This window comes from Agelaius tricolor, unplaced genomic scaffold (genome assembly GCF_023055355.1).
Source record: "Agelaius tricolor isolate 1412-34295 unplaced genomic scaffold, bAgeTri1.0.p SCAF_16, whole genome shotgun sequence".
NCBI lineage: Eukaryota > Metazoa > Chordata > Aves > Passeriformes > Icteridae > Agelaius > Agelaius tricolor.
Genome location: NW_027269276.1, coordinates 2,413,629 through 2,439,451, shown reverse-complemented (window position 1 = coordinate 2,439,451; position 25,823 = coordinate 2,413,629). Strand labels below are relative to the sequence as shown.

General features: G+C 47.6%; 1 protein-coding gene across 2 annotated transcripts in view; it reads right to left on the bottom strand.

The window, feature by feature from the left end:
* IGDCC4 (immunoglobulin superfamily DCC subclass member 4) overlaps positions 1-7,218 on the bottom strand; it is an 87,794-nt gene extending 80,576 nt beyond the window's left edge. Inside the window, exon 1 of one of the 2 annotated variants that reach the window (XM_071441185.1) lies at positions 6,967-7,218. In XM_071441185.1, the coding sequence (XP_071297286.1) occupies positions 6,967-7,075 (109 nt within the window). In that variant the 5' untranslated portion in view covers positions 7,076-7,218. The remainder of the gene's footprint in view (positions 1-6,966) is intronic. The other variant, XM_071441186.1, reaches the window with a different exon arrangement.
* Between the last annotated feature and the right edge of the window lie 18,605 nt (positions 7,219-25,823).

Here is a 25,823-nt window from a genome sequence, read left to right as displayed (position 1 = left end):
CGTATGGCTCATCTTCTTGAGGAAGAGTTCCTTTTGTTTTCAGTACAGAGAAAAAGAGAACAAAGGAAAAGAAAGAAAAGTTACATTTACTGTGACCTAGGGAACAGAGAGCTAAATAAATCTGATCAATATTTTGATTTCTCTGACAAAAGCCGCAATCAGCACTGACACAAACAACTGGTTAGTGAGCTGGGGGGACAGGAGGGGTAAATCAAACCAGAGTTTCAAGATGCTTATCTTTCCATCACAACAATTGCCACCAATGACAGTAATTTACATGGCTAATAGGCAGTATTATGTTTACAAAATCATTCTTCGGAGGGAAAATCTAAACAATTTTTGCCAACCCAGCAAAGGAGCTGGTGTTGGATCAGATCCTGGGATTCTTTTTCCCCTTTTATCTTATCTGATGGTACTTTGCCAAGGTGCCTTGCCATGGAACAACACAAAGTGCCCTCAGAAGTGTCTTTGCAAGCCACACAGACCCGTGGAGGATATGATCATCCTCCTGTTGCAGCCTGAATTCTCCAACAGCAGGGCTGCCCCAGCCTCTGTAACAAGGGGAAATACCTATAGAGCAAAAAAACAATGGAGCCAAGCCAGCAGCCCCAGCTCCTCCACCCCATATCACACTCTGGACCCCTCTGCTGAAGATAACCTCCTACAAGCCCCTTATCTCCCACACAGGGGCAGGTCCCGTCCCCAAACCACAGGCTGACCCCCAGCATCAGCCTGAACACCTGCTAATTCTCTGCCCTCCCCAGCCCTTGGTTTGGTTTTTCTTTCCATGCAAAGCTCCCTGTCCCTTTGTTACAAACTCTTTCAAGGCTTTGCCACCGACAGACAGACAGACAGACAAGTGGGACTGCGAGGGCACAGAAATGGGCTCCAACAGGCTCAGTCCCTCTGGGTCTATATAATTAGGAGGACTATGCTCACCTATCCTTTAAAGCAGCACAGATAACCCCAGAAAGGCAAGAGCACATTTTCACTAGACCATCAGCTAAAAAGAGACAAAGATTTCCAAAAGAACATAAAAGCCTTCTCACGTGAGCAGAAAAAAATAATCAGTGAACTCTTGACTAGTTTTAATATCAGGGAAAATTCCACTTTTGTCTGGAAAATACATGCACCCATTCTGCAGTGCAAAACCTGAGGTAATTTTGGAACCTGTAATCACTGATGATGCTTCTGAAAAAAGAAGATTTATCAAAGCCCCGAGTGCATGGACAGTCAGATTTTGCCAGAACTCCCAGTGCATTGACAGGGCATGGGAAATCCATTTCATTAAGTAATGACCTTTTGGTCACACCAATTAACTTGATCATCTATCGACAGTCAATTTAGAAACGGTCAAGGATGCACATTTCCCGGCACACAGTGAAACACACAAAGGACTTTATCACACCCCTGCTGCCAGCCTGGCATCACTTCCACATCCCACCAAGTTCTGCCATCCCAGCACCATTTTAACTGTTTAATTTCCCAAAGTCTTACATTTAACAAGGTGTTAAGCCATCCCGACTCCAAAGGGAACATGGTTCAAAGACCTGAGCAGGAAATGAGACCAGGGAAGTCTGTTGGAACAAGGGAAAGAGCCACAGCAGACTGAGCACAAATGCAATACTTCACATGCTAGATTTTAATTCTCCCACCAATCTGGGCTGAGAGCAAACCTTGAGGATGCTCACATTTCATTAACACACTTTAATATTAATGACCTGTCCTCAAGAACTCCATGAAAGATCTGGAAAAATAATTAAAACATGAAAAAACAAAAAAATAATAAACCAGGTTATTCCATAGCTCAGCTGAATTTCATGAGGCAATAACAGGCAATTGTGTTTAAAATGCTGATAAAGATTTTTAAATAATTTGAGAACATCTGATACGAAAGTTTCCCTGGAACACAGTAATTGCTTATCATAAGCACCACAAAGTATGTTTATTACCCACGGAGATAAGACACGGCAGCTGCTGGACTTCTCAGATAAAGCAAGCCCATATCACAAGAGCAGGATCACATGGATTAGGAGCAGGAGAGGACCTGACCCAAACAGAGACAGCAGTGGCCATCAGTGACACGAACAAAAACACGTCCAAGGGAGAAGCTCCAACACCTACACACTCACAAAGTGTCCTGACACCTGCAAGCAGAACACAGACACCTGGTTTGGCTCTCCCATGGAATTTCCATTCTCAGCAGCTGCAAGTCCAGCAGATTCTTACCTTCCTACAAGGAAACACTGACCAGCTCTTCCTCTTCCTTGAAGCTTCCATTATTCTTCAGAATTAGGAAATTCAATGGTGTTTCAAGGATGACTTCAGCATACTAGTGATAGTCAGACAAATTAGAAGCTCTTCAGACTTCTCCCCATGTCTGGTAGAGGGTTTGGCAGCTCTAGAAGGGCTTGTGAGAACACAGCTTAATGCTGCTTTCTATGAAGGTGGCAGATTCAGTTTTAGCAACTGTGGATCCTCTCACCAACAAACTGTTAAGTCAGAAAAGCACAAGCAGCCCTTGGAGGCCACTTACTCAAGGAATTTAATAAATGCAAGAGGGGTACTTAGTGTGATGGTGTTCTTCATGTTTACAGTGTGTAACAGCATCCCCTGCTCAGTGGGGAGACTGAGGCAGAGACAGCAAGTGACCAACACAAAGACAATGAAAAGAGCCAAAGTCACAGCAGCTCCAAATCCTGTGTTTTGAAGTGCTTTCCCAAAAAAAAAAGAGGAAAGCAAAACAGACACCAAGCCCCATAATATGTACGTTGATATAATCATAAGTCATGTTTTACAGCAGAAAAGACTTAATGAATAAACAAGGGAATACAAGGACTTGAGATTGTGATCTCCTGCAGTTTTGTGTCTCAAGAGTGGATTGCCCAGTCCTATCCAAAAAAGGTTCACGATCTGCTCAAAGCTCTTCCTACCATTGAGGCACTCAGGTTCCTCCTCAAGTGGGTTTTCCAGTCCCTGTCCTTCAGTCCATGGAGAAACTGCATCTCCCTCCTCTACTTGGTCACTTATTTTCAAAAACTCTAAATTCTCCAGGTCCAGGAATTATTGGGAAGAAGAAAAGGGAGATGGACAGACAACTGAATGAGATAATTACACCTCTTCACCTTCAAAAACCAGCTAAAAATACTGTAGGCAAGTGGATCCAGTTCTTCTCCAGAAAGTAACGAAATTGCACCACAGTTGATTTTGGCCCAACACACACTTGGCAAGTACTGATAACAAGGATTTACCATATCCCCTCTACTATTACAGCTGACTATAAAACAAACATTTGCTTCCTACTGATAACAAAATGACTATGATCACTCAGGGTTTGTAAAGGTTAGGGTTTCTCTGTCACCCAAGGCAGACCTGTAATTCCCAGTGTTCATGCAAAAAATATCCTGTATGTAACACTGGACTCAGTTTTCCCTCAGGTACACACTCACCTCACACAGAAATACAGTTTGGGATGGATTCCAGCAACAAATTACAATCAGATTAAATATTAATTCCCATCTTAATTATATAACCATGACTAGGCTTAATGGCCTTGAAGCCATTTAACCAGGAGAGGAGCGTGTAAATTGTGCAAGCAGCATCTCTTACACTGCAAATGCCCAGACAAGCACCTGGATTTTTTCCCTGGGAGAAGAGCCAGCCTTTGGAAAAGCAGCTCCAAGGGAGGTAAGAATTCAAATCATCTGGCAAGTGATATGGTATCAGGAGTCACAAACCTGTGGGACAGCACAGTGCTCTGCCCTCAGGACAGCTGTGCACTAGAGTGAAAAAGATCATAGATGTGCTGAATACTTATTGATGGATTTCATCCTCACCTTTGACAGAGAGAGAAGCATCTTTACATTTGGCTGAACTGGGCCATGAGGTTGCCAGAGCAGATGAAGTCACTGGTCCAGGATCACAGTGGGTACTCAGGAGGGATGTGCTGTATGCTACAGCCCACCCCAGCGCTTTGCAAACTCGGGAAGCCCAGGTGCTCCCAGTGCAGAGACACCTGTGCTGTCCCACAGAAGCTGCCTCCATCTCCAAATCAGGCTACATGCAGGGAAAATAATCTCCTTTCATCCCCAGGGAAAGGCAGATTGCCAAATATTTTCTTTTCCAATTCTTACTTGCGCCACTCTGAAGTGCCTCATGTATGACCAGAAGTCACCCACCCCCACGGGGCCCTCACAGCAGATCAAATCTGCTGCAGCTGCCAGGAGAAAGTCTGCTGCAAAAGAGGGGGATATGCCCGAAAATGAGCCCGTTCTGCTTCACTTGGTACTTCAAGGCAGTGAAGGCACAAAACCCAAAAAAATAAAAAAGGAAAAACCTAGGGAAAACAGGAGAGACAAAACCAGAATTAAGCCTGAGCAGTTTCACCTTCAGCTTCACACACTAGAAGAGAAACAGAGAAATGCCAGCAAAAGCATTCCCCACGCTAGAGCAGCCCCTGCCTGACTTGGGGACTGGCTGTCACAAGAGCCACGGCACAAGGGCAGCGAGCTCCAAGCTCCGGCACGGGAACGCTGCCCCTGGAAACGGGATACAGGTGAAGCCTCTCCAGCGCTGTGTGCACCGCGTTTGGCACTGTCAGCGTCCCCCGTTTCTTGGGGCTGTAGGAAACACCCCTTCCCTGCACCGCCCATCCCGGTGACACCGCAACGCCACGGTCACAGGGCCGGCGGAGCCGCAGGCAGGTGACATCCTGCTTAGAGCAGCAGGGACACGCGATTCCTAACAATGGGAACGCCGACTTCCCCGGCACAGGCTCTCACGGCAGGCAGCGGCTGCGGGGTCACGCCGCCAAGGCGAACGCGACAGGAAGGATAAAACAAATCACAACTCAAATGAGGTGGTGTCGAAAAAGGAAATAGCAAGTGAACTCAACCACAAAACCGAACTACACAAAACCAGATGGATTTCAGCTTATCCCTCGCGTGGAAAGCTCAGCGCACTTCCCACCAACACGTCCCCTGTAAGAGCCCCAAGGAAAGGAACCGGCACAGCCCCCTCGTTGGAGTCAACTGAAAAGGGGTTGTTTAGTGCTTGTTTTTTTTCCTTAAACCCCTTTCCTGCTCCTGAAGGGAAAACAGGCTCAAAAGTCAGACAGCAGAAAGCTTTCAAAAACACTGGATCACATCCCCAGCAAGTGTACACTGGCACTGCTTCCATCAAGTCCGGAGGGGGGGAAGGCTTTCCATTCTACTTCTCTCCTACGAACTTCATACCCGGCTAGGCTTGAACTTTGGATCAAAACACATGTGGCTTTGGGATCAAACACAGACTTTCCCAAAACCATTTCAACTCTCTGCCAAATTAATTTCAGATTGAAACAAGTCCATGTTTTTCTTTTCAGAATCAAACCCACCTGTTGGAAAGCACATCCACACGTACCCAGCGGCACGTCCAAGGACTGTGCAGACACACTCACTGCCTCCCTGTACAAGATGTGTCCCATTGTTAGAAAACAAACAGCAACAATTTTCACTAGTTGCCTAACTACTTGCAAGAAACACCAAGAAGCCACAATTGCAAATTCTCGCAAAGTATCTGAAGTTTTCTTGTTGAAGTGGGTTTGGAAAAACATCGTCCACTCCACCACCCCCATTTTTTGTTTGTTTTTTTCTTTTCTTTTTAAACCATTGTTTTCCATTACAAGCCTTGGGATCCACTCAGCTGTTTGTTCAAACACACAGGAGACACGGCTCCCACTCAGTCCAGCTTGACTGCTGGTGGGGTCACAGCCTGCCTCCCATCTAGGAAAACCAACACTCACTGGTGACAATGGGCCATTTACATGGACCGTTATTCACTTCCACAACAGTCACCATAAAGCTGCACCTATGCTGAATCATAACCTACCCCTAACGGGAGCTCACAGTGTTCTGAGGAAAAAGAAAGAAAAGAAAAACAACCCTGCAGCCATCCACGTGCTGTTATTATGCTCTGCTGAACCTGAATGCATCATAAAAGGAATAAAAATGTACAATGACATGGGGATGGCTCCTCCACCACAATACCCTGTTTAGGGGGGATTTTAAACAAGAGCAAGTCCCTGGCACACGCTCACATTTTTTGGTGCAGTTTTGCCAACCTGTACCTTTCCAAACCCTTCTCAGGGATGAGAACAAAACCTTTTGTGGGTTGTGCACGCACAGAGAAGGAGCCCCACACCCCAAGGTCTGTCAGTTCAGCCGACCCTCAATGCCAACTTCAATGGCAACCACAGAAAGCCACCAACACGCCCGGTGGCCGCGTACGTGTGCCCGCGCACAGCGCCGTTTGCGTAACCATTGCAAAACACGAGCGTGAGGAGCATGGCTATTCCTGGGTCACTTCCTCGACCACCGGGACATCTGCCTACCCGTGTGTCCCATGCCGGCAGGAGCAGGGCAAGGGAGGCGAAGGGCCCCTCCATAGCCCTGCTGGACACCTGGGCCTGCTCTGGGCCACCCTGTGCCGGACAAGCTCTTCATTCCCCACCACCCTGGTACAGCCACTGCTCCTCTGGTGGAAACTTGCCACTGTCCAGGCAGAGGCCGTGGAATGCTGCTGCTGCTGCTGGTCTGCTGTTCCCCCCAGCCCATACACTGACGGGAGCTCTTGTGGGGAGTGTCACCCTCAAAGTGTGAGGGTGTCACTCCCAATGTCACCCCCCAAATGATGACTCCAAAAGAAGCACCATCTAGGCATGGGCCACGAGCACCGCTATCGTCCGACTTGGAGGAAAGAAGGGGATGGGGAGAGGGGGGGAATGGCCACGGAGGGACAGGACGGCCACTAAGGGGAGAAAGGACGACTGGGGTAAATGGCCACTAAAGGGGAAGGAGGGCTGGTACAGCGGGTGACTGGCTAGGGAGCGCATCCCGCGGAACCGCCCGCTACCCGTGTGAGGGCAGGTGGCACCGCAGCCGCCCGCGGGCTGGGGGGCACCGACCCCTTCCCTCCCTCCTCACCCACCTTGCACGGCCAGGACAGCGAGGGCGGAGAAGCAGAGACAAAGCAGCAGGTCCTCCAGCGCCATGTAAGCCCCGCCGGGCGCCGGGAGCAGGGGCCGCCGCGGCCGCATCTACGAGGGGAGCGCGCTCTCCCGCCGCCCCACCGCCATCTTGTGCGAGCGCCCCGGCCCCAGCCCCAGCCCCGCGCTGCCCGCCGGGCCCCGCTGCCGGGGGCGGCCCTGGGCTGCCGCTGCTCCGCCTTTGTCAGCGGCCCGGCCGCCCCTCCGAGGGGCTCCTCCCGCCGCCCGGCAGCGCCCGCACCAACAGGTTGCTGCCAGCCCGCGGCGGGGGGAGCAGCCGCGTTCCCTCAGGGTGGGGGACGGCAGGTGCGGGCTCCTCCGCCCGCCGGTAGCTCTACAAGCCACAAACATTTATAACATTTTATGTGGCGTTTTTTAATAATTTCTTGCTTCAATCTCTTTAGTATTTTTTTCCGCTTTTGCACGGGAGAGCGTGGAGGGTACCGGCCCGCCTTCAGCAGCCGCGCTCCCCTCACGGTGCTTCCCGGGGATGCCTCAGCCGGCCCCGGGAGCGGCCCCGCTCCCTGAGGGGTGGACGGCAGGTGCGGTACTCTTCCGCTCTCCAGCAGCTCCACAAGCCACAAACATTTGTAACACTTTATGTGGCTTTTTAAATTAAAATTCCACCCCCCACCTCTTTAGGGATTTTTTCCCCGGTTTGCCACGGGTGAGCGCGGAGGGCACCGCGCAGCTCCCGCCGCCGCGCTCCCCTCACGGTGCTGCCGGGGACGCCTCCCCCGCCCCGCTGCCCGTCGGGGCTGCCGGAGCTCAGCGCGCCGAGCCCGGCTAGCAGCGGAGGCAAACGGACACCAGTAACCGCATTGCCGTGGCTTTGTTGGGGTTCAGTTTCGAGGCACACTCCTTCAGGTGTATATCGTTCATTGGTCGTCAAAGCTTTGCCTGTGCTTCTCAGCCGACTGTAAAAATAAAGCAAATAAAATACATGGTGTGGCATGTCTGCACCCCATCGCTGAGGAGAGAGGCAGGATCTATCCACCAGCTGAGCCAAGCAGTGGAAATGAGGCAAGGAGATGAGGGATGGAGCCCAAAGTTTGCTGCCTCCCCGTTTGGCTTGGCTAAGTCCCAGACACAAACTCGCACCACATGTATGTGCATAAAGCCACAGGTGCAGGTTTAATCCTGAGAGCACATGACACCAAGTCCTTTAGGCAGTGGTACCTGGCACCAAACACAAGGGCAGTTGCATCTAGAGTGGGTCTGCTTTGCCCTCCAAAAGGGTACGAAGCTGCCCAGTACACTGGCGTGTTTTATCACAGCAGTGTGGAATGTGGAGGGGGCTTCAGCTATGGAGAATATGAAAAAAGAAACCTTTTTAATCCACACCCTCCTATTTATTAACTTGTATAATGAACTATAAAAACTTAAATGAAACCAGAAAGGCTGTGTGATGGGAAGCAGGTTTCCCGGGAGTGTGAGTTATGCAACTCTAAGTTCATACTCGGCACTGCCAATACAGACAAGCTCTGGGAGGGATGTGCCCCTACTCTGAAGGGATGTGCAGAGGGGCTTTGCCCAACATCAGGTGGGCACTCACTGTGCTAACCTTGCTGGGAAGGAGTGCATAATAAGGCCAGCATTCCACTGGCCCCATTCCTGCACCATCTCACCTTCCTGTGGAAAGGAAAGTGGGTAGTAATATCCACATCCTTTTCTGCACCAGTCCAGCATGGAGGTAAAGATTACAAACCTTTCTTTCTCTCTGAGTCCTTCCCACCTGCTCCTTTATGTGTGAAGTGGTTTTAAGGGTGCTGTCAAATTGCTTTAACTAGGCTGTAAAGAAATACCTACTTGTGTCTGCCAGTGGTTTCTTTCAGACACACCCCTGCCCATTTTTCTTCAAATCCCAGACATTTCTCCCTCCCTTTAAGCATAAAAAACTTCACCTTGCAGGGAGGCAAATCTGACATTAATATAAAAAAGGAAAATTGCTAGTTGTCTACAAAACACTGCAAATTCTGGCTAAAGGCACTTGCCTGTGTTAAGGTGTTGACCGAGCTGTATGTCAACAGGCCAGAGTTAGACCAGGCTTTGAAAGACCCAGGTTTAGCCCCCATCTTAGCTCTCTACCTGATCTTAGTGTTACTTGATTCCTCTCTGGCACTTCTTTGTCTTCCTGCATGTCTGTGGAAACAGGAATGAAACCAGTATTTCGACAAACCCAAGCTTGCAACATATATTCTTTGAATATCTGTCCCTGGGGAAAAGAAAAAAACAGCGACTTGGCAAACAGCTCCTGAACAGAGAGAGCAGCAGAAACATCACCCGGAGCACCAGCTCCTTCACACTGACACCACCTCTGCTCTGCAGGAGCAACACCAAGTCCCAGTGTCTGCTCACAGCAGTGAAATGATTCCCTGTGGCACTTCCAGAGGGAGAGCCTGGCTAAAGAGCCACTCAGTAGATTTGGGAAGGATCAGATAACTCCCTGGCTGTCAGTCCATGAAGAACAAAGTGGCAGCAGCCATGCCAACAGAAGGGACGTTCCTTCCCAGACAATGGCGCTTCTGCTCCAATACTCAGGGCAGCAAACCCCCCACTTATGTTCTACAGACTCCTCAGCATTCCTGTTCCTGTTGACAAGGCATTTCTGCCTTTCAATAGCTGCGAGCCTCCCATACTTTGAGGGAAGAAAGTGTGACAGGCGAAGCAGCAGCAGTAAGTGGCAAGTGTTTGTAGTGCAGCTTTTTGTTCCTCCTTTGAGAGACATTATTTCTGTGCTACAAAAATTTTTTGGTGAGTCAGGTGTATGGACAGTGTATTGTACACATGTATTGGTTTGAATAAGATCCCAGGAATAACAGCCCACTAGGGAAATCCAGCAAAAGGTGCTATAAATTTATGTAGCTCAGCAGTAAATTTGAACATCCAAAGACCCTTTTTTTTAGGGTGTAAAGTCCCATTTTAAGGGTCAAAGCCTCATTTTTTAGGGTTTTTCCCATTCAGGCAGCCTGTAGCCAAGAGGGATCCATGCTTTTTGTAAGGCTGTAGTAGTGCAAGAGACCTTGGAGCACAGCAACAAATTACAGATGGTTCTGAATCAGAACTTCTCCAGCCTCTGAATCCAAACCCACATGAAGAAGCCCATGTCTACTTCCAGCTGGCAGCTGTGGGATTCAGACTACCAGGATGTAGTTGTATGAGTTACTAAACAAATGCAGGTAAAGAACAACACCTGCTCCAAAAAAAGACACCCTAAAATAAAAGAAACCTGAACAACAAGGAGAAGGTATTTCAGAGAAAAAGCAGTGAGGAGCAAGAAGATTCACAGCTTAGATCCTTTCTCTCCCAAGCAGGATTAAACTTCCCAGTCTCAAATACAGCCTTGCTCTGTTTTCTGACCATCCCTGACTCCAGACGTGTCTGCAGTGTGAGGTTGACATTTTATGACTGATTTAAGCAGCTCTAATTACCAGAAGAGTTGGCTGCTCTTTCCTTTGTGACGGCATTAGTGCTTGAATGAGCCTGGAGCTGGACAGAGGAAAGGATGGTGCTGAAAACTTAATTGGCAACAACATTAACAACAAAATCAGGGCCCTGCTCCAGCTCCCTGTGCAATCACTCAGGAGTTAGTGCCAGCACAAGGAAAGCAGTGGGAATAGACAGACACAGACATGAGGAAGTTTTCAACAGCAGCACAAAGCTGGATCAGCTCAAACTCACTGCAAGACTTCACCCTTGGTCTTCCCAGAAAAAGAGTCTCTCGGGGACCTCTACCACCAGGACTCACTTTGTTCCCAGACTTCTTCTGGTCTGGCAGCAACTTCAGCACTGGAGGGAACGTTGACTTCCAGACGAGGAAAGTGACGGTGGCCTCCTGTTCCGTATGCGTGAGCAATGCCAAACAGGAGCAGCTGGTTGCACATAATAACATGCATGGTGTAAGTGAGCAACACAATGAGCAATTTGCTCAACAACCCAGGGACATCAGGACAATTCTGTATCACAGGGAAGAAAGAAAAGAGGAAAAAAACATGTGATGACCAAACCCTAAGGGAGACTCAGCATCCTACACATCCATTTCATTACGCTTGCTCTTATAAATATTTATTACCCAGCCTATCTCATCATTCTTCCAGGAATGGGTGTTGTGTTATTGTTATACCCAGGGAGGGTTTTCCTTCTTCCTCTGGTCCTGCTGCAGGCAGTCAGCAGTTGCCAAAGATAGATTGGGAGCAAGAGTGTGACATTAACTATGGAAAATGCTGCTTAAAATGGAGCTCAGGGGCAGATATTGGCAGGTGCATTGTTAGGAGGAAAACGAATGGAAAAGGCAGCACGTAATGAGATTCGGAAGCTTGTATTTAAAATGTGTTCATGGCAAAAAGGATTTCTGCATGCAAGGGCCCTGGTCCAACAGCCAGAGCCATGGGTGAGGAGGGCCTCACACCCTGAAAAAACCTGCACAGATCCAGGATGGGGGAGCGGGAGTTATTATGGAGACAGTGCCAGGCTATGGAGCAGGAATGAGAGGAGGGTGGATTCTGGGTACCAACATCATCCCTCTGCCTGCACATGGAAAAATATCATGTTAAAATAAGGTACAAAACCTCCAGCATTTACAAAGCTTTGCAGATCAAACTTGGACTGGGTTTTTATGTCTTTGATTTGTATTGCTGCCGGGATGTCCCGGTGCCCTGTTTCTTGCTCTTCCTGGGACTTATAACCCCGGGTGAGGCTTTGCTAAATCAAATGTGAATTTGCCTTACACAGAGACACATCGACTGATTCTGAAGGGAGCCAACAAGAAAGATGGAGAGCGACTTTTAACAAGAGCATGGAGTGACAGGACAAAGGAGAATGGCTTCACACTAAAAGAGAGTAGGTTTAGATTAGATATTTGGAAAAAATCTTCCCTGTGAGGGTGGTGAGGCCCTGTCATAGGTTATCCTGAGAAGCTGTGGCTGCCCCATCCCTGGAAGTGCCCAAGACCAGGGTGGGTGGATGGAGATTTGAGCAACCTGGTCTAGTAGAAGGTGTTCCTGCCCATGGCAGGGGTTGGAATGAGATGACCTTCAAGGTCCTTTCCAACCCAAACCATTCTGGGGTTCTGTGATCATTCGAGACGAGTGACTTGGGTTGGATTGCTGACAGTCCAATTCAGAAAAAAACATACCAAGACAACCCAGGCTGAGATTTTAGATTAAATGAATCTGTTTCATTTCAGTTATTCTCCCTTGCTGTCACAGACTTTTTTTGGTGTGTATTTATTAACCACCTCATTCACTGTCAGCTACAACCAAATAAAAACCTACTAGAACCATCCCAATGAGCCATAAAGCAGTCGTGTGGAACATCTCTGTGTTGTAAACATACAGGACTAGGAAAAATAATAAACAACACCTGTGGACTTCTCCCTAGAGCAGTTACCAAGGACCAATAAAAGTTTTGATCCGAAATAGTCTAAATTTTATACGCTGCTATGGTACCCACTAACTGAGGCTGGGTTAGGCATAAAGAACATGTGTAACATCAAGGAACATGCTCCGTCAGGGCTGCCTTCAGAAACACCCGTCAGGCTCATTTGTAGTGGGAAATGTGCTCATGTGCCAAAAATAAGGATCTGCTCCAAAGTTTTATTGGATCTACAGAGGTGGCTATAAAATGCCATGCGGCGAAGCACGGAGGCTGCCTGGTGCACATCCTCATGCCACCCTCTTGTGGCTAATCCCAGAAAATATAGTGCTGTACACCCAAGGACACGGAGTAAGTGCCACCATGGCATTTTTGGGGTGCCTTGCCCCCCACTGATGAGCTCATTACGGGGGCAAGCAGGAAAATCCAGCCTGATTATGCTTGAAAGCAGATTAGGAGTGAAAAGCAAGGTTGAAATAAAACCATTCCTGCACTTGAAAAACCTTGAGATCTGGATCTGATCTGAAGATGAGATTTCAGCCAGTCCAACACGCTGAAGGCCGGCAGATGTTCATGGATGTTTGGATAGATGTTTCCACAACCCTGGCTATTCTCTGCTCAGAAATTGGGACTGTATACCTGTCCAGTAAGACACTTTTAGCTATAAAATTCTGTCCTTGCTAATACTTCAGACTGAGAACTTGATACTTTTATGCATTTCTAAACCCTACTTTACCTTTTACCTTCCAGGGAGTTCCCCAGATGAGGACCAGAAAGGTGACTGGGCAGCTCTCACACCCCCTGCCTCCATCAAGGGTTTACTCAGAAATGGCCAATCTGCTCCAAAAGCAGGTGGTGGCTTTCACAAGGTCCTTGGTGCCCTTATTGTATAATGCAGGCTATTCCCATCCATCAGACAGTTCTGCAAACCTAAATAGATATTTATTTATGGATTACTGACCACAAGAAAGAGAAGCTTTGCACTATTGTCAACCTCACAGCCTTCGGTCTCCTATAAATAATGCATCATTGTTCGGTGTTGGTTTATGGTTTAAGTTCCAATGAGCAGCGCGGACCAGCAGACTCAGCAAAGATGAAGGCAGCACAGGGTATTAGGAAGAGAAATGGGACCATCTGAGCAAGAGTGTTAGAAAAACAAAGCAAAAATGTAATGTTCTCTGAGTTATTTTAACGTCAACTTCAGCAGACCTGCTTTTACTTCTAACTGGGAACGGCACAAATCTCTGCTTATCCCCTGCTTTTCACTCTGCTTTCTCCCAATTGTGAGCTAATTCGATTTCAGATAAACACTAATTAACACAAGAGGTCACTGCCGTGGCCAGCAGGCACCGTTGCAACGTGGCATTCAAACACACCAAGAGATCAAAAGAGCCTCCGCTGCTTCCTTTGAACTACCCAATTAAAACTTGCACAAATAAAGCTATTGTTTTACATCTGCCTCATGCAGGCAGGAGAGAGGGCAGAGAGCTAAGAGATCATTGCCTTTAATTGGGCTGTTTTCCCTCTCTTCTTACAGGTTTCTTCCATGTGGGTTTTTCCCTCAGACCAGTAGAAGAAAATGATGGCCAGACCCTTTGCGATGCAGCGATTACACGGCAAGGCTACAGCAGACTGAAAGCAAAGCCGTGGGGAATCCAATTTCCCTCTTGTGAGCAAAAGGGCATCAGTGCCTTTCTTGGAAGGTTTGATTGATAGCCCTTAAGAAGGACTCATAAAATGTGCCTCTCTGGCTATTTAGGCAATTCTCTTTTGAAGATGAAGGAGAATATTAGATTAATCCAACTGCTGTAGCTGCATTATCTCCTGCTTTTAAAGAAAACATATTTTATGGTGTCCACACTCTAACGGAAACAACCTGCGGCTGCACGAGCCCTGGGCTGGGGCTTTGCTGCTAGACATACCATGGGAGCCTTGGAAGGGGCTTTCCTCCAGATTCTGGGAGCTGCTGTAAACAGCACACTTGTACCTCCATCCCACATGGAGAGCCTGTGGACAACAGAGGAACCAAGGCTAGGGTGCACCACAGGGTCTGAATTCCACTCCTATCCACAGGGGAGCTCACTCAGACTAAGGCAAATTAGCAGGAGTGTAGGGAAAAGGCTACACAGCAAATGCCTGGGCCCTACAGACTTGGAGCATCAACCTTGAGAGCTGTAAGCACAGAGCATTCTGGAAAAAAAAATAGATGGGAACCCTGTTTGAGTGTCTGGTGTTACCCACCTGGAGAAGGTTTAGGAACTGTCAATGCTGGGGAGAAGATGGGTGCGCCCCTGTGGGAGCACCCTGCAAAGTGTGTCCCACAGGAGGGTGCATTCCATCCTCTCTACAAGCAAGTCACAATAAAATCATTATCCACTACCCAGAAACGTCCCCAAGGAGGAATGGATGGAAAGGAATGCAGAGCAGGTAAGTCCCAAGTGGGACACACCAGCTCATCTCCACCTCTGCCTGCTCCGTTCCCAGTTTGGGTCTGCTCCTGGCCTGGGGAACACAGCAGCTCGTGTCTGGAAAGGTCTCAGTCCCTTGAGCAAGGAAGAACCAATTAATGGATTATTCCCTCCTGGAAAGAAATATTATCTCTTCTCAGTAGCATTGAAGGGAGTAAAAAATCCAGATTGTGACCACAACAGAGATCAGCCTGTGGTTTATGCTCACTAATGTCTTAAACTCACCTTCTGAGAATTCATTTATCGCTGCTAAAGGATGAAAAAAGATCAGGAGTCCCCAAAACCAGAGCAGTTGCTGTGAATTTGTGAAGGTCAGCCCCTCACCTTGTCCAGAAGCTGTGATGAGCTCTGCCCAGCTTCCAGGTGTCAGGGCAAAGCCAGAATGTCTGGTTTTTGGCTTGCATCTCCTGTAGTTCCATTCTTGTCCCCTGATTCACCAGCTGAACAAAACTGACCCTGCAGTGAAGAAGTTGCTTTACCTTAAAATACTACTTTTCCTTGTGATCTCCTCCTGGATGCTGCAAACACTGCCTTGCATGTCCCAGGATTTAATCAGATTAATTAAGCTGCACTTATATTAATTTAAATTACAAGTATCTGAGGGCTCAGCCAAATCAAGTGATTTATGGGCCATATCAATCTAATTAATACCACCAACTCCTAAAATAAAAACCTAATAAATGAGTTTATTATATATCTGTAAGATCAACTTATTAGCTTTGGGTCTCTAGTGACACAGTTGATTTGATGGAAGTTTTATATCCTTGTTGGAAAAAGGTCTTTTTTTTTTTTTCTTTCCTTTCCACTTGCCGTATTTTTAAGAAGTATCTTCTACAGGCAGGAGGAAAGAGAAACAACACAAGCTTGGTTATCAAAACACCAGCCAAGCCAAGAGGTCCCCAAAGAGCTGGTGTACACAAATTGTGGGGGTTTTACACTGGTGAGTGCCAACAGGAGAACAGTTTATCTGACTTGTTGCAGGCAGAACCTGCCCTGGTCTGTGCCTTTCAGCTAGGCAGCCTGAAACTGCAGTTAGGCAGGGAATGAGGATGCAAAAGGAATAAGAAGAGACCTAAAAGCTTCTCAGAAGCAAATCTGAGCAGGAAGGGGCTGGGATGGCTGAGAAGGCACTGGTCATCAAGGTCACTTTGCTGGGCTGACCTTGCACTGTCTGCAGCAGTGACTAAAATGCCACTTGCACAGAGACAACTTAGAGACACCAAAGCTTCCCTCTGTCACTGTGGCAAGGGACTTCAAAATTCATCATGGGAGTTAATTCCAGGGAATGCAGGAGGCACCTCCAAGGTACAGTAGAGTAAAGGAGGAGCAGGGCCCTCCTCGGCCATGCCCTGGCCTGCCACTCCCTTGGCAGCTGGGCTCTGTGCTGATTGGCTTTCCAGCCATGCTTTCCCTTCAGTCCTGGAGTTCATGCTCGATTTCCTGAGCTGTAAGGTTGTTTCCCTTGCTTTGCAAATCCCCTTGGAGCAAACAGCCACGCGATGGAAACAGGAGCAGGCTCCCTCTTTACCCTTTGCTTACAAAGTTCTTCAAATGCATTTGTTGTATTGTGTTCAGGATAACAACGTGCTCCAGCAAAGAGAAGGGACTGGGAGGCCTTTCTGGGGGAGAAAATGGGGCAATTTATGGAATAATTATATAAAGACAGCAGCATCCTGTGTGTCTGTCGCTGTGATTTATTATAGTTACACAGAAAATTGGCTGCTTGGACCATAAAAGATGGCTGCAGGCAAATGTGGACCCCTTTGCTTTCCTCTTTGCCACTCCACACACACAAACCCAATGAATTAACTCAGCAAATTTGCAGTAATGACCCATCATTTCTATTTTAAAAGAGGTGCCAGAGCAAAAGTGCTGTGTGGAGCAGTTCCTCAGACACAGCCGCATTCGCTGTCCCTGCTGCAAAGCCATGGGCTGGCTGTCGACATGGGAAACCTCTGCAGCCCCCTGGCTCCTTTGCTGATGTACAGCAGGGTCTGGGGGCACTTTGCTGCACTCCACCCAGGCTTATCTGGATCATGCTGAGGGATTTTTGCAGTACCTCTTGCCTCCTCTCTGGCTGTTCCACATTTGATGTGATCCTGCTGTTTACCACCCTTTCCATTTGCTGCCCATAATTATTACTTTGCATTTGTCTACATCCAGATGCATTTTCCATTTTACCACTTCACTTGGCTAAAAAAATCCAGATCCCCTGTGTATCCAGACCAGGTGGCTTCTACTGCTTTCCACACACCACTCTCCTTTGAGTCACTTCTATTTATGTGAAATAATTTTAGCAACCAAAGGTGCCATTAGCTGCAAAGGCAGGAGGAAAAGAGGACCAGACAGGAGGAAATTTAACTTCTAGCTGCAAGGATGAGAGGATTTGGGCATTTTCATTCCTCCTCAACACTTAAGACTGTAGGTCACCCAAGGCTGGGAATTCATTCTTCCAGAGATGTTTCATCATGGGGAAAACTTCCAGCTGCTGTTGGGCAGCTCTGTCAACTCTATACCAACACTTATCAATATCTTTTTTCCATAGCTCCGTGCTCATACCTAAACAGCCTCTCTGGTCCAACAGCTACAAACTCACATATTTCTTCATTCCAAATCTCAGCAAGAGCTTGTAAAAGTTTATCCCTTTGGTCCATGGGCAACCTGCATTGTATCCCACCCCCTCAGCCCCTTGTGCAACTAAAGAACAGCCTCTGTTCAAAGGATGGAGCACAGGGAGGCACAACAGCATGGAAAGAAGGGGGTTGCAGTGGCACCTGGAAAAGGGGCTTGATCCTTAACCATACCACAGCCACCATGGAGCCAGGACAGTCTGAAGGCTCCCATGTCCTTCAGCTTCTGAAGGCAGCTCCCACACCACCCTTCACAGGGTGAGGTCCCCTGGGCTGGTGTGGGCTGTGTATCACAATGTACCTGGGACAGGCAGGCTAAAAGTGATCTGGAAGGAAAACAACAACAGTATGGAAAAAATAAGCCACAGGATGATTTACAGAAGATCCAGTTCCCTGCAAAGCCCAGTGGGGAAGGTACCTTATGCTTCCCAAAACACACTTCCTCTCCAATGATTCCTGCTCATCAGTTGTTAAACTGCTGCTGATCTTGCTGAAAGCAATAGGAGTTGTTGCTTCAGGCTGGTGGCTGACAATCATCAGCTTCTGCTCATCAAAAGAATAAAGAAACATCTATTTTAGCTAAACCAGAACTCATTTTTATCCTTCCCCTAGAGGAAAGTTACTCACCACCACTCCATGCAGAGCAGCAGGCAAACCTCAGAGATTGTAACTTGCAATAATACAGCAAAACTAATTGTTTAATTATAAAATGCTTGGAACAGGAAATAATTTGAGGTACAAATAGATTTTATTAAAAATAATTATATGCAGGAAGAGCAGGGACAGGTTTTATCCCAGTTGTGGTTCCAGACAGCATTTCAGGGTCATCATAGCAGGGCTCTGGTAGAGCCATGTCTGGATATGGGGCCAGTTATCACAGAGAAATTTCTGAGTAAAAACCTGAACTAATCCAGAAATAGTGTTAAAAGGTATAAAATGGCTGAATTGGATGGAAATGTTTAAATTAGTCCTTTGCTAATGGGAAAACTCTGCATAATACAACCAACCTCCAGCAGAAGAGTCAGGTCTGGCCAACAAAGGATGAGAAACAAAAATAGTTGTATATATAGAGAAAAAGTAACTTTTAGTTGAGTACAGTTTTAGCTGCATTGGAAGGGGTTGGGTTTCCTTCTTGGATGACCTGTATATAAAAAAAGACAACCACTTTAATTTAGTACAAGGTCATAGTCTGGTTGCAAAGAAAAGTCAACCTTGGTGTGAAATATGATGATGAGCATGGAAAAATTGAAAACAGTAATCCTGAAAACCATGTCTGAGAGCAAAAGCAGCCCGGGGGGCTGCTGCTCCCACAGTGACACAGCAGAGGTTTTGGGAGGAAATGACCCCCCTGGGATGCTTTGCCCTGCAGTGGTCTGGGGTGTGTTCGCATGTGTACATGGGCATGAAGGTGCTCCAGCCAGAACAGAAGAGACAACCCAGGATGGAGAGGCCATGGGCTGGGATCCTTCCTGCTGGGCTGGAGAGGCTCTGGGAATGTGTTTACTGCCCCAGGCCTGCAGCAGGGCTGGTGCTGCCTTGGCTGGTCCCGAGTGATGCAATACCCAGCCGGGGCCATGGACAGCTGCGGCACAGGAATGGGAATTCCTCCCGACCCAGAGAGTGCACAGCAGGGAAGAGCATAATCTCTGTGATTTACAGGCTGCAGCTCTAGTTTAAAATACATTAAACTCCAACTATTTAATTACTGGGCACTACCAAATCACAGAGACAGAGGAGTCAGTCACGTCTGCTAATGCCAACATTTATCATCCTATTTATCTACTCCAGCTTCTGAGACCCATATCGAATCACTTTCCTGTATTAGCTAATAACAGATGGGTTTATTCCTTGTACCTCTGGGCAGCCCTCAATGGATATTATCACACTGCTGGCAGCACACATCCACCTAGGGAGAGATAAACTGGTTTAGAGCATATAAAGAATCATAATCACCAGCCAGAACTCAAATCCAAATCAAAGACTTTTTCCCTGCTGCCTCCTGTCCCCAGATACTAATTCTCACCAGAGAGTAAATGCAAACACTGCTCAGCCTCTCTGGCTGAAAGGCTGGAAACCTCTTGATACTTCTGAGAAATTATTAAATACCTACATTTTATGGTTACAGATACAGAAAAATGAAGTTGACTGAGTGAGAGTGGGGGAGCTCCAGCAACACACCCCTGATCTGCTCACCTGCACAGGGAGAGCAAAAATGAGCTGGTACAGGCATGGAGGCAGAACGCCCATGAAAGAAAATCAGTAGGTGAAGCAAATTTATCGAAGGAAACATACTGGGTGTTCAAAGAACAGTGAGAGTGAGACACTGCCAGGTGCTCAGCAAAACTGCTCCTTGTGCTCAGCCTGGTCCCAGTAAATCCTGATCAACCCAGCACGATCTTCTTCTGTCTAATTTTCCCAATGGAAATCCTATACTTTTTATTTTGCTTGCTTATGCTGCTTTTCATAAGGAAAACAATTTTAAATTGCTCTATATGGAAACCTTCAGCAGTCTTATTTTCAGAGGAAATGCTCAGCATCCTCTCAGCTTTGCACAGTTGTCAGTCCTTAAGCTGAGCATGAAGAGGAAGAAAAAGAGGCTTTTTCCTCTTCCCAGGGAGCCCAAAAAAAAGCATAATAAAGCATTTATCTTTTTATTCCATGGCAGTTTTTGTTGCTGGTGCTTTTACATCACTATGATGATTATCTCATTATAGCTTATTTATTGCACTGTGTCATAAATATATATATATATATATATATATATATATATATATAATTATATATATAAAATCTGGTGATTTACAATTAACCCCATCATCCTCTAGCTAATTCTATTAGCCAAGCAGGTAATCCTGCCTTTTGATGCTTGAAAAACATGAATACGCTGAGCTCTGACCAAGAGGTGGTAAGGGAAAATGCAGCTATGTAAGGAACTGCAGGGAAATCAGGGAAATTATCTGTGAATCTTCACAAAGTCCCCTGGAAGAGTTCAGACATGGAGCTGTCTTAATTGATAGCATGGCCACTTAGGGGACCAGTATCCATAGAAACTCCAGGGCCTTGACAAGATGACAAACAACGCCGCGAGAGCCTAATAATAGGAGGAATAATGAGGTGTGGCCAAAAAAACCCAACAACAACAACAACAACAAGCCAGGCATCTCATGGCATCGAATGGGTGGGCCCAGCTAATGAAAGCCTGGCAGATCTCCGTGACGGCGGGAGGGAGGCAAAGCACGACTGGAGGAGGGAAGAAAAGAGTCGCCAAAGCCGGATGGGATTCCAGTCCCAGGGAAAAGCCCCGCGGCAGACGGTGGGACCGGGGATGTGGCTGTGGGGCTCTGCTCTCCGTGCACATCGGCCATAAACTGGGAGCAGCATCACCGGGAGCATCTCACAGATGATGTCGAGTTTTGCAAGAGTCACCCCATTGCCTGGCCTTGCGGGTGGTGTTTTGGCCACCGCGGATGTCCAGTCAGGCTGGGACCCGGGGAGCCCTTGGGAACCGCGGCGGGTGGTCCCAGCCCCTTTTCAGAGCCTCTCGCCGAGCTTTAATCACCTCTTGACCCGAGCTCGGCTCTTCCTGCGCCACTCGCGGCACAACTTTCCCAGGCGCGGGCGCCGCAGCCCGGCCCTCGCCCGCCGCTCGGGGCTGCGCGCACGCCGCTCCCGGCGCGCATTGTGCCGCCGCTCCTCATTGTTCCGGGAGCCTGACCTTCTGCTTAATTAGCTTAAAACCGCACAATAAAAAAAAAAAAAAAAAAAAAAAAAAAGAAAAAAAAAAAGAAAAAAAAAAGAAAAAAAATCTAAAAAGGGAAAAAAAGGAAGGGAAAAAAAATAGAAGGAAAAAACCCCCTCGGTAAAAGCCAGTCGCAAATCAAAAGAGGCAACAGTGAGAGCAAGCAATGTGTCACCACAAGTGTCCGAGTCAATGGAAACCTTGTTAGGTGGGGAACAAGGGTCTGCGCTAACAAGCTCTTATCTGTGTTTTTGTTTTCTATTGAAGGTGCATGTCATTAGGAGGAGTGTTAACAAGAGCTCTCAATAGCTTCATATGGCCAATGGCCTCTGAATATTCATGAAGGTGTGAACAGAATGTGGGAAAGCGGTGGAAGAAAAGGCAAGAAAAGCGGCAAGAGGGCTGATTGTGCCGGGAAGAAAGGAGCCAGGGCTCTGTGGGAAAAAGGGATCCTGAATCCCTCAAACAAGAGCGTATTCCCTAGGCAAAACCTGTCCTTCAAGCTGTGGGATGGTATTGATGGAGCCAAGGAGGTGGGATTTTTCTGAGCAGCGCTGGCAGGGAACCAGCTTCTGGCATTTGAGGTAACAGTGCCCAGGGTTTTTTTAAACTAAAATCACAGCAGCCACTGGCAGCTGGTTTTGGAGCTGTGCAACTCTCTCTCTAGGCTTACTGGATCACAGGAGGGATCCAGAAGGTGGTTTTCCCTGGATGCCCGATATTGAAATGGGGAGGAACTCACAGCAGATAAAGAAGACAGGAGGCAAAGGAGCAAGTCTGGACTGTGCTCCAGCACTGTGGTGCTCATCATGCCGAGGGAACAACTCATCTATACCCAAACAAAATCCTGGAATCACAGAATCCGAGACTGTTTCATTTGGAAGGAACTGTAGACATCATCTCATTCCACCTCCTGCCATGGGCAGGGACACCTTCCACTATCCCAGGTTGCTCCAAGCCCATCTATCCTGGCCTTGAACACTTTCAGGATGGGGCAGCCACAGCTTCTCTGGGCATCTCCATGGCCTCCTCTGGACTCGCTCCACATGCTCCTGATGTTGGGAGCCCCAGTCAGACACTGCACACCTGCTGCCCAGCACCTGCCTCCCCTCCTGCACTTCCCTGCATCCCCAGCTCTAGAGAAATCCCTCATTTGCCTCTGGCAAGAGCCCAGCAGGGCTTCCCAGGGGCAGGCAGGATAAAGAAAGATGCTTTTCCTATACACCACTTCTGTAGGCTGTGCAGCCACTGCTTCTGCTCCGTCATGGGGCCAGGGATTTCAGCTGGGCTGGTTTAACACAGAGCTCTTGCTCTGCTCATTTTGGAGCAAAATTATATTGCAGAGTTGCCTCTTCTTGAAAGGCTCCAATCTCGTGTGTCAGTGCCAGATAAATAGTTTTCATTCAACAAATCAATGAATAGAAACAAAGTACAGCAAAATAATGTCAAGTCATTTCACTGATAACGACAGCTGCTGGGCTGCAAGGAGACAGGGAAAGCAGGAGGGGGTGTGGGGGAATAGATTAAAAAATGTAAAAAGCAATGAATCACAGCTGGGGGGGAAATCATAAAACCAAAAGCCACCACAGCTCCCACACAAACGTACACGGTATTTACTCATCTATTTCTAACAAAATTGCAAGTAGAATAGAAAGGAAAAGAGGGAGGGCAATGGTGAAAGCAAATTGTTCAAACTATCTTTGTTGGAAAAGCAAAAGGGCTTTTCTTCCAGCAGGAAGCAAACAGCATGGCTCCAAGAGCTGAGGGAGGGAATGCAGTCCCGCCCCTGCACCACCACTCCTTCCTCCCACAGGTCCCTGCCTTGCTGCTTTTGGGTCATCATTTCCTTGCTGCTGGTTTTCACCTTGGAGCAGTCTCTTGCTGTTTGCTTTTACAAGAGGGAATCCTCATTTTGGAAATGTGCAGCCCTGTAGGGCCAGTCCAGTGGTGTTGTGTGCCTGTGCTGAGGAACTCGACTGAACCAGCAGTGTTTCTCCATGGGTCTGTTTGGCAGGAGCAGTCTGGAAAATTATTATCCTGAGAAAAGACTTGATGCTGGGAAGGAAAACACAGCCCTTTAATCCCAGCTGCCATTTAAAGTTTTGTTATTCATCCTGTAAGATGACAGGAGGGTTAATTGTATTCAGGCCCTAAATTCTTCCAGGAAAGATTTTCCTGTTATCCTGTCCCAGACCAGCACTGTGACCCCAAACACGAAAAATATACTATGCCTTTAGTCTGAAAGGACTTGGCTAAATCTTCACTCCTTCCGCTCACACTTCAGAAGCCTCCACAGATGCACACTAAGGATTGCAAACTGGGAACCTTGTATAGGAATGGGGCAGAGCTCCTGAAGAGGGGGTGCTTCTCTGGGGGTGAAAAACCAGGAATGAATGAAAACATGAATTTTATCTGCCTTGAGCCACCGCCAGACCTTCTGGGACAGCACTACATGGAACTGGGGTGCCTGCAAAGCCCCTTCTGCTCAGAGACACAAACAGGAGGCTGAGCACAAGGTGACTGCAGGAAGGGGCATCTCTTCCCTTGCACTGCTCGTTCCATTCACACAGGTTCCTCCCCCGTGGCACTCGTCCCACCTCGGTGAGGCCGTGTCCTGCAGTCCCCGGTGCGACAGCTCCGGCTGGTGGCTGCCGAGGGCGGTGACCAGCATTCACATGGAAACACTCGGGGGAAGGAACGCGGCTGTGCCAAGGAAATGCCTGATCCTTCTGATATTCTGGTATCCATCTCCCGAACCACAAGGGACAGGAACCATGGCAGATGCTTTTGTGGAACACCCGACGTGCATCAAACACACATCACTGCTGCTTTCCACAGCACAACGAGGGCACAGATTTAATTACACACAAACTCTCCTAAATCAAGGAGAGAGACAGTTGAAAATAGGGTGGAAAAAAACCCAACATTTAATTCAATTTATTTAGCAGCATCTTTATTGCAACAAAGGTTTTGTAATAAAACGCAGCAAAACTAATGTCTCCACTTTACATGATTAAAAGCCATGGAGCTCGGGAGGGGAGGGAGGGAGCCCAATAAACCCACTGGAGTGAGACATGCAATTCTGTTAACGCAAACAGCAGGCACTTCATGTCCTCAAATTAAACACCTGAACTTCTACTGTGCAGAACAGCCAAGGAAAATCCGCAGGAAGAGCTCTCTGCCCCTTCCACAGGGGCACATGGAAAGTCTCTGTAGGGTTCTGGCACTCAAGGAAACAGGCAGCCCAAGGCAGGGCCCTCACCTGGCCAATGTTTCTCTTACTCAAACTCTGTTATTGCCTGGGCAGGGGTTGGTGTCACAGCAGCAGCAGGACAGCCGGACACACAGACACACACAGCAGGAGCACAACCCACCTCTCCTGGCAGGGAATATGGGTTGGAACCTGGGGTATGAGAGTTCCCCATAATTTCCTACCCAGGTTCAGGCACAGGTTCTCCAGGGTTAAAGCACTACTACACTATCCCACTCAGAAAGTTTTTCCATAGCCTATTTCCAAATGCCACTAGTAAGTAGGGAATGCATTTTCCATTCTAATACAATGAAGTTAGTTATTTTCAAAGCTTTGCTTGATGCTTTGAGCTCATTTTTCCATTGAATTTGTAAAAATCAAGCAGTTCTGCGTAGATACTAATTTTACTGTGTTCTGAATAAAAAGAGATCATTGAGAACAAAAGGAGGTGGGGGTGAAACCCAACAGCTTTGCACATCCCACACTGACAAGGCATCACTGGAAGCTGCACTAAAATGGGGTGAAAGAATGTGCTTTCACCAGAATGAACACAACCAAACCCAAGCACCTCAAAAGACAGGAAACTGCCTGCACCAACACGCTGCAACTTCAGTATCTCAGCACTCAGATCCCCATATTTCATATATGTTCTTAAACATATGAAAACATTCATCTCAAAGACACCTGTGCCACTAAATATCCACCATGCAAGGAAGGCTCAGTCCTGCTCAGAGCAGGGCAGACACAGAGCCTCTGGAAGGCAGAGGGGCCTCCACAGGGACATAGCAACCTCTGGTTTGGGAGCCACAGCAAAGGCTCCTCCTCACATCTTTTTGCTCCACAACTTCCCTTGCATGTGCTTGCCCAGGATCTCACCAGTTCTGCTTAAAACTCACGTTAACCAAGAGATTTTCAACATGCAGGAAGTGATGAAGTACAATCCCAAATATCAAACAGACTGGAAACCTCAGTGACATTCCCATCTCCAGAACTGTAAGGTACAGCCTTGTCCTGCTCCTAGGCCAGGCCAACGCTTCACCATATGAGGTGCAGGAATACCACTCCCCCCAAAAATAAGGATGCAAATCCCTCAGCACTAACACCTTCCTACCTCTGCAGTCTCGATCAAAACGGGGCCTTTCTCCACTGGGAATTTAGTTGGAATCAGACTTCATCTAAGGCATCTCTTTTGCAAGAACTACAAAACTCTGGTGATAAATCCTTCCAGCACTTCCACAGGATAAGAGAGCACGGGGTCTTAAAGTGCTTAACTACAGTAAAAAGAAAAGAAAATGGTAGGAAAGAAAGAATCCATAATTTATGTTGCAAAACACAGCAG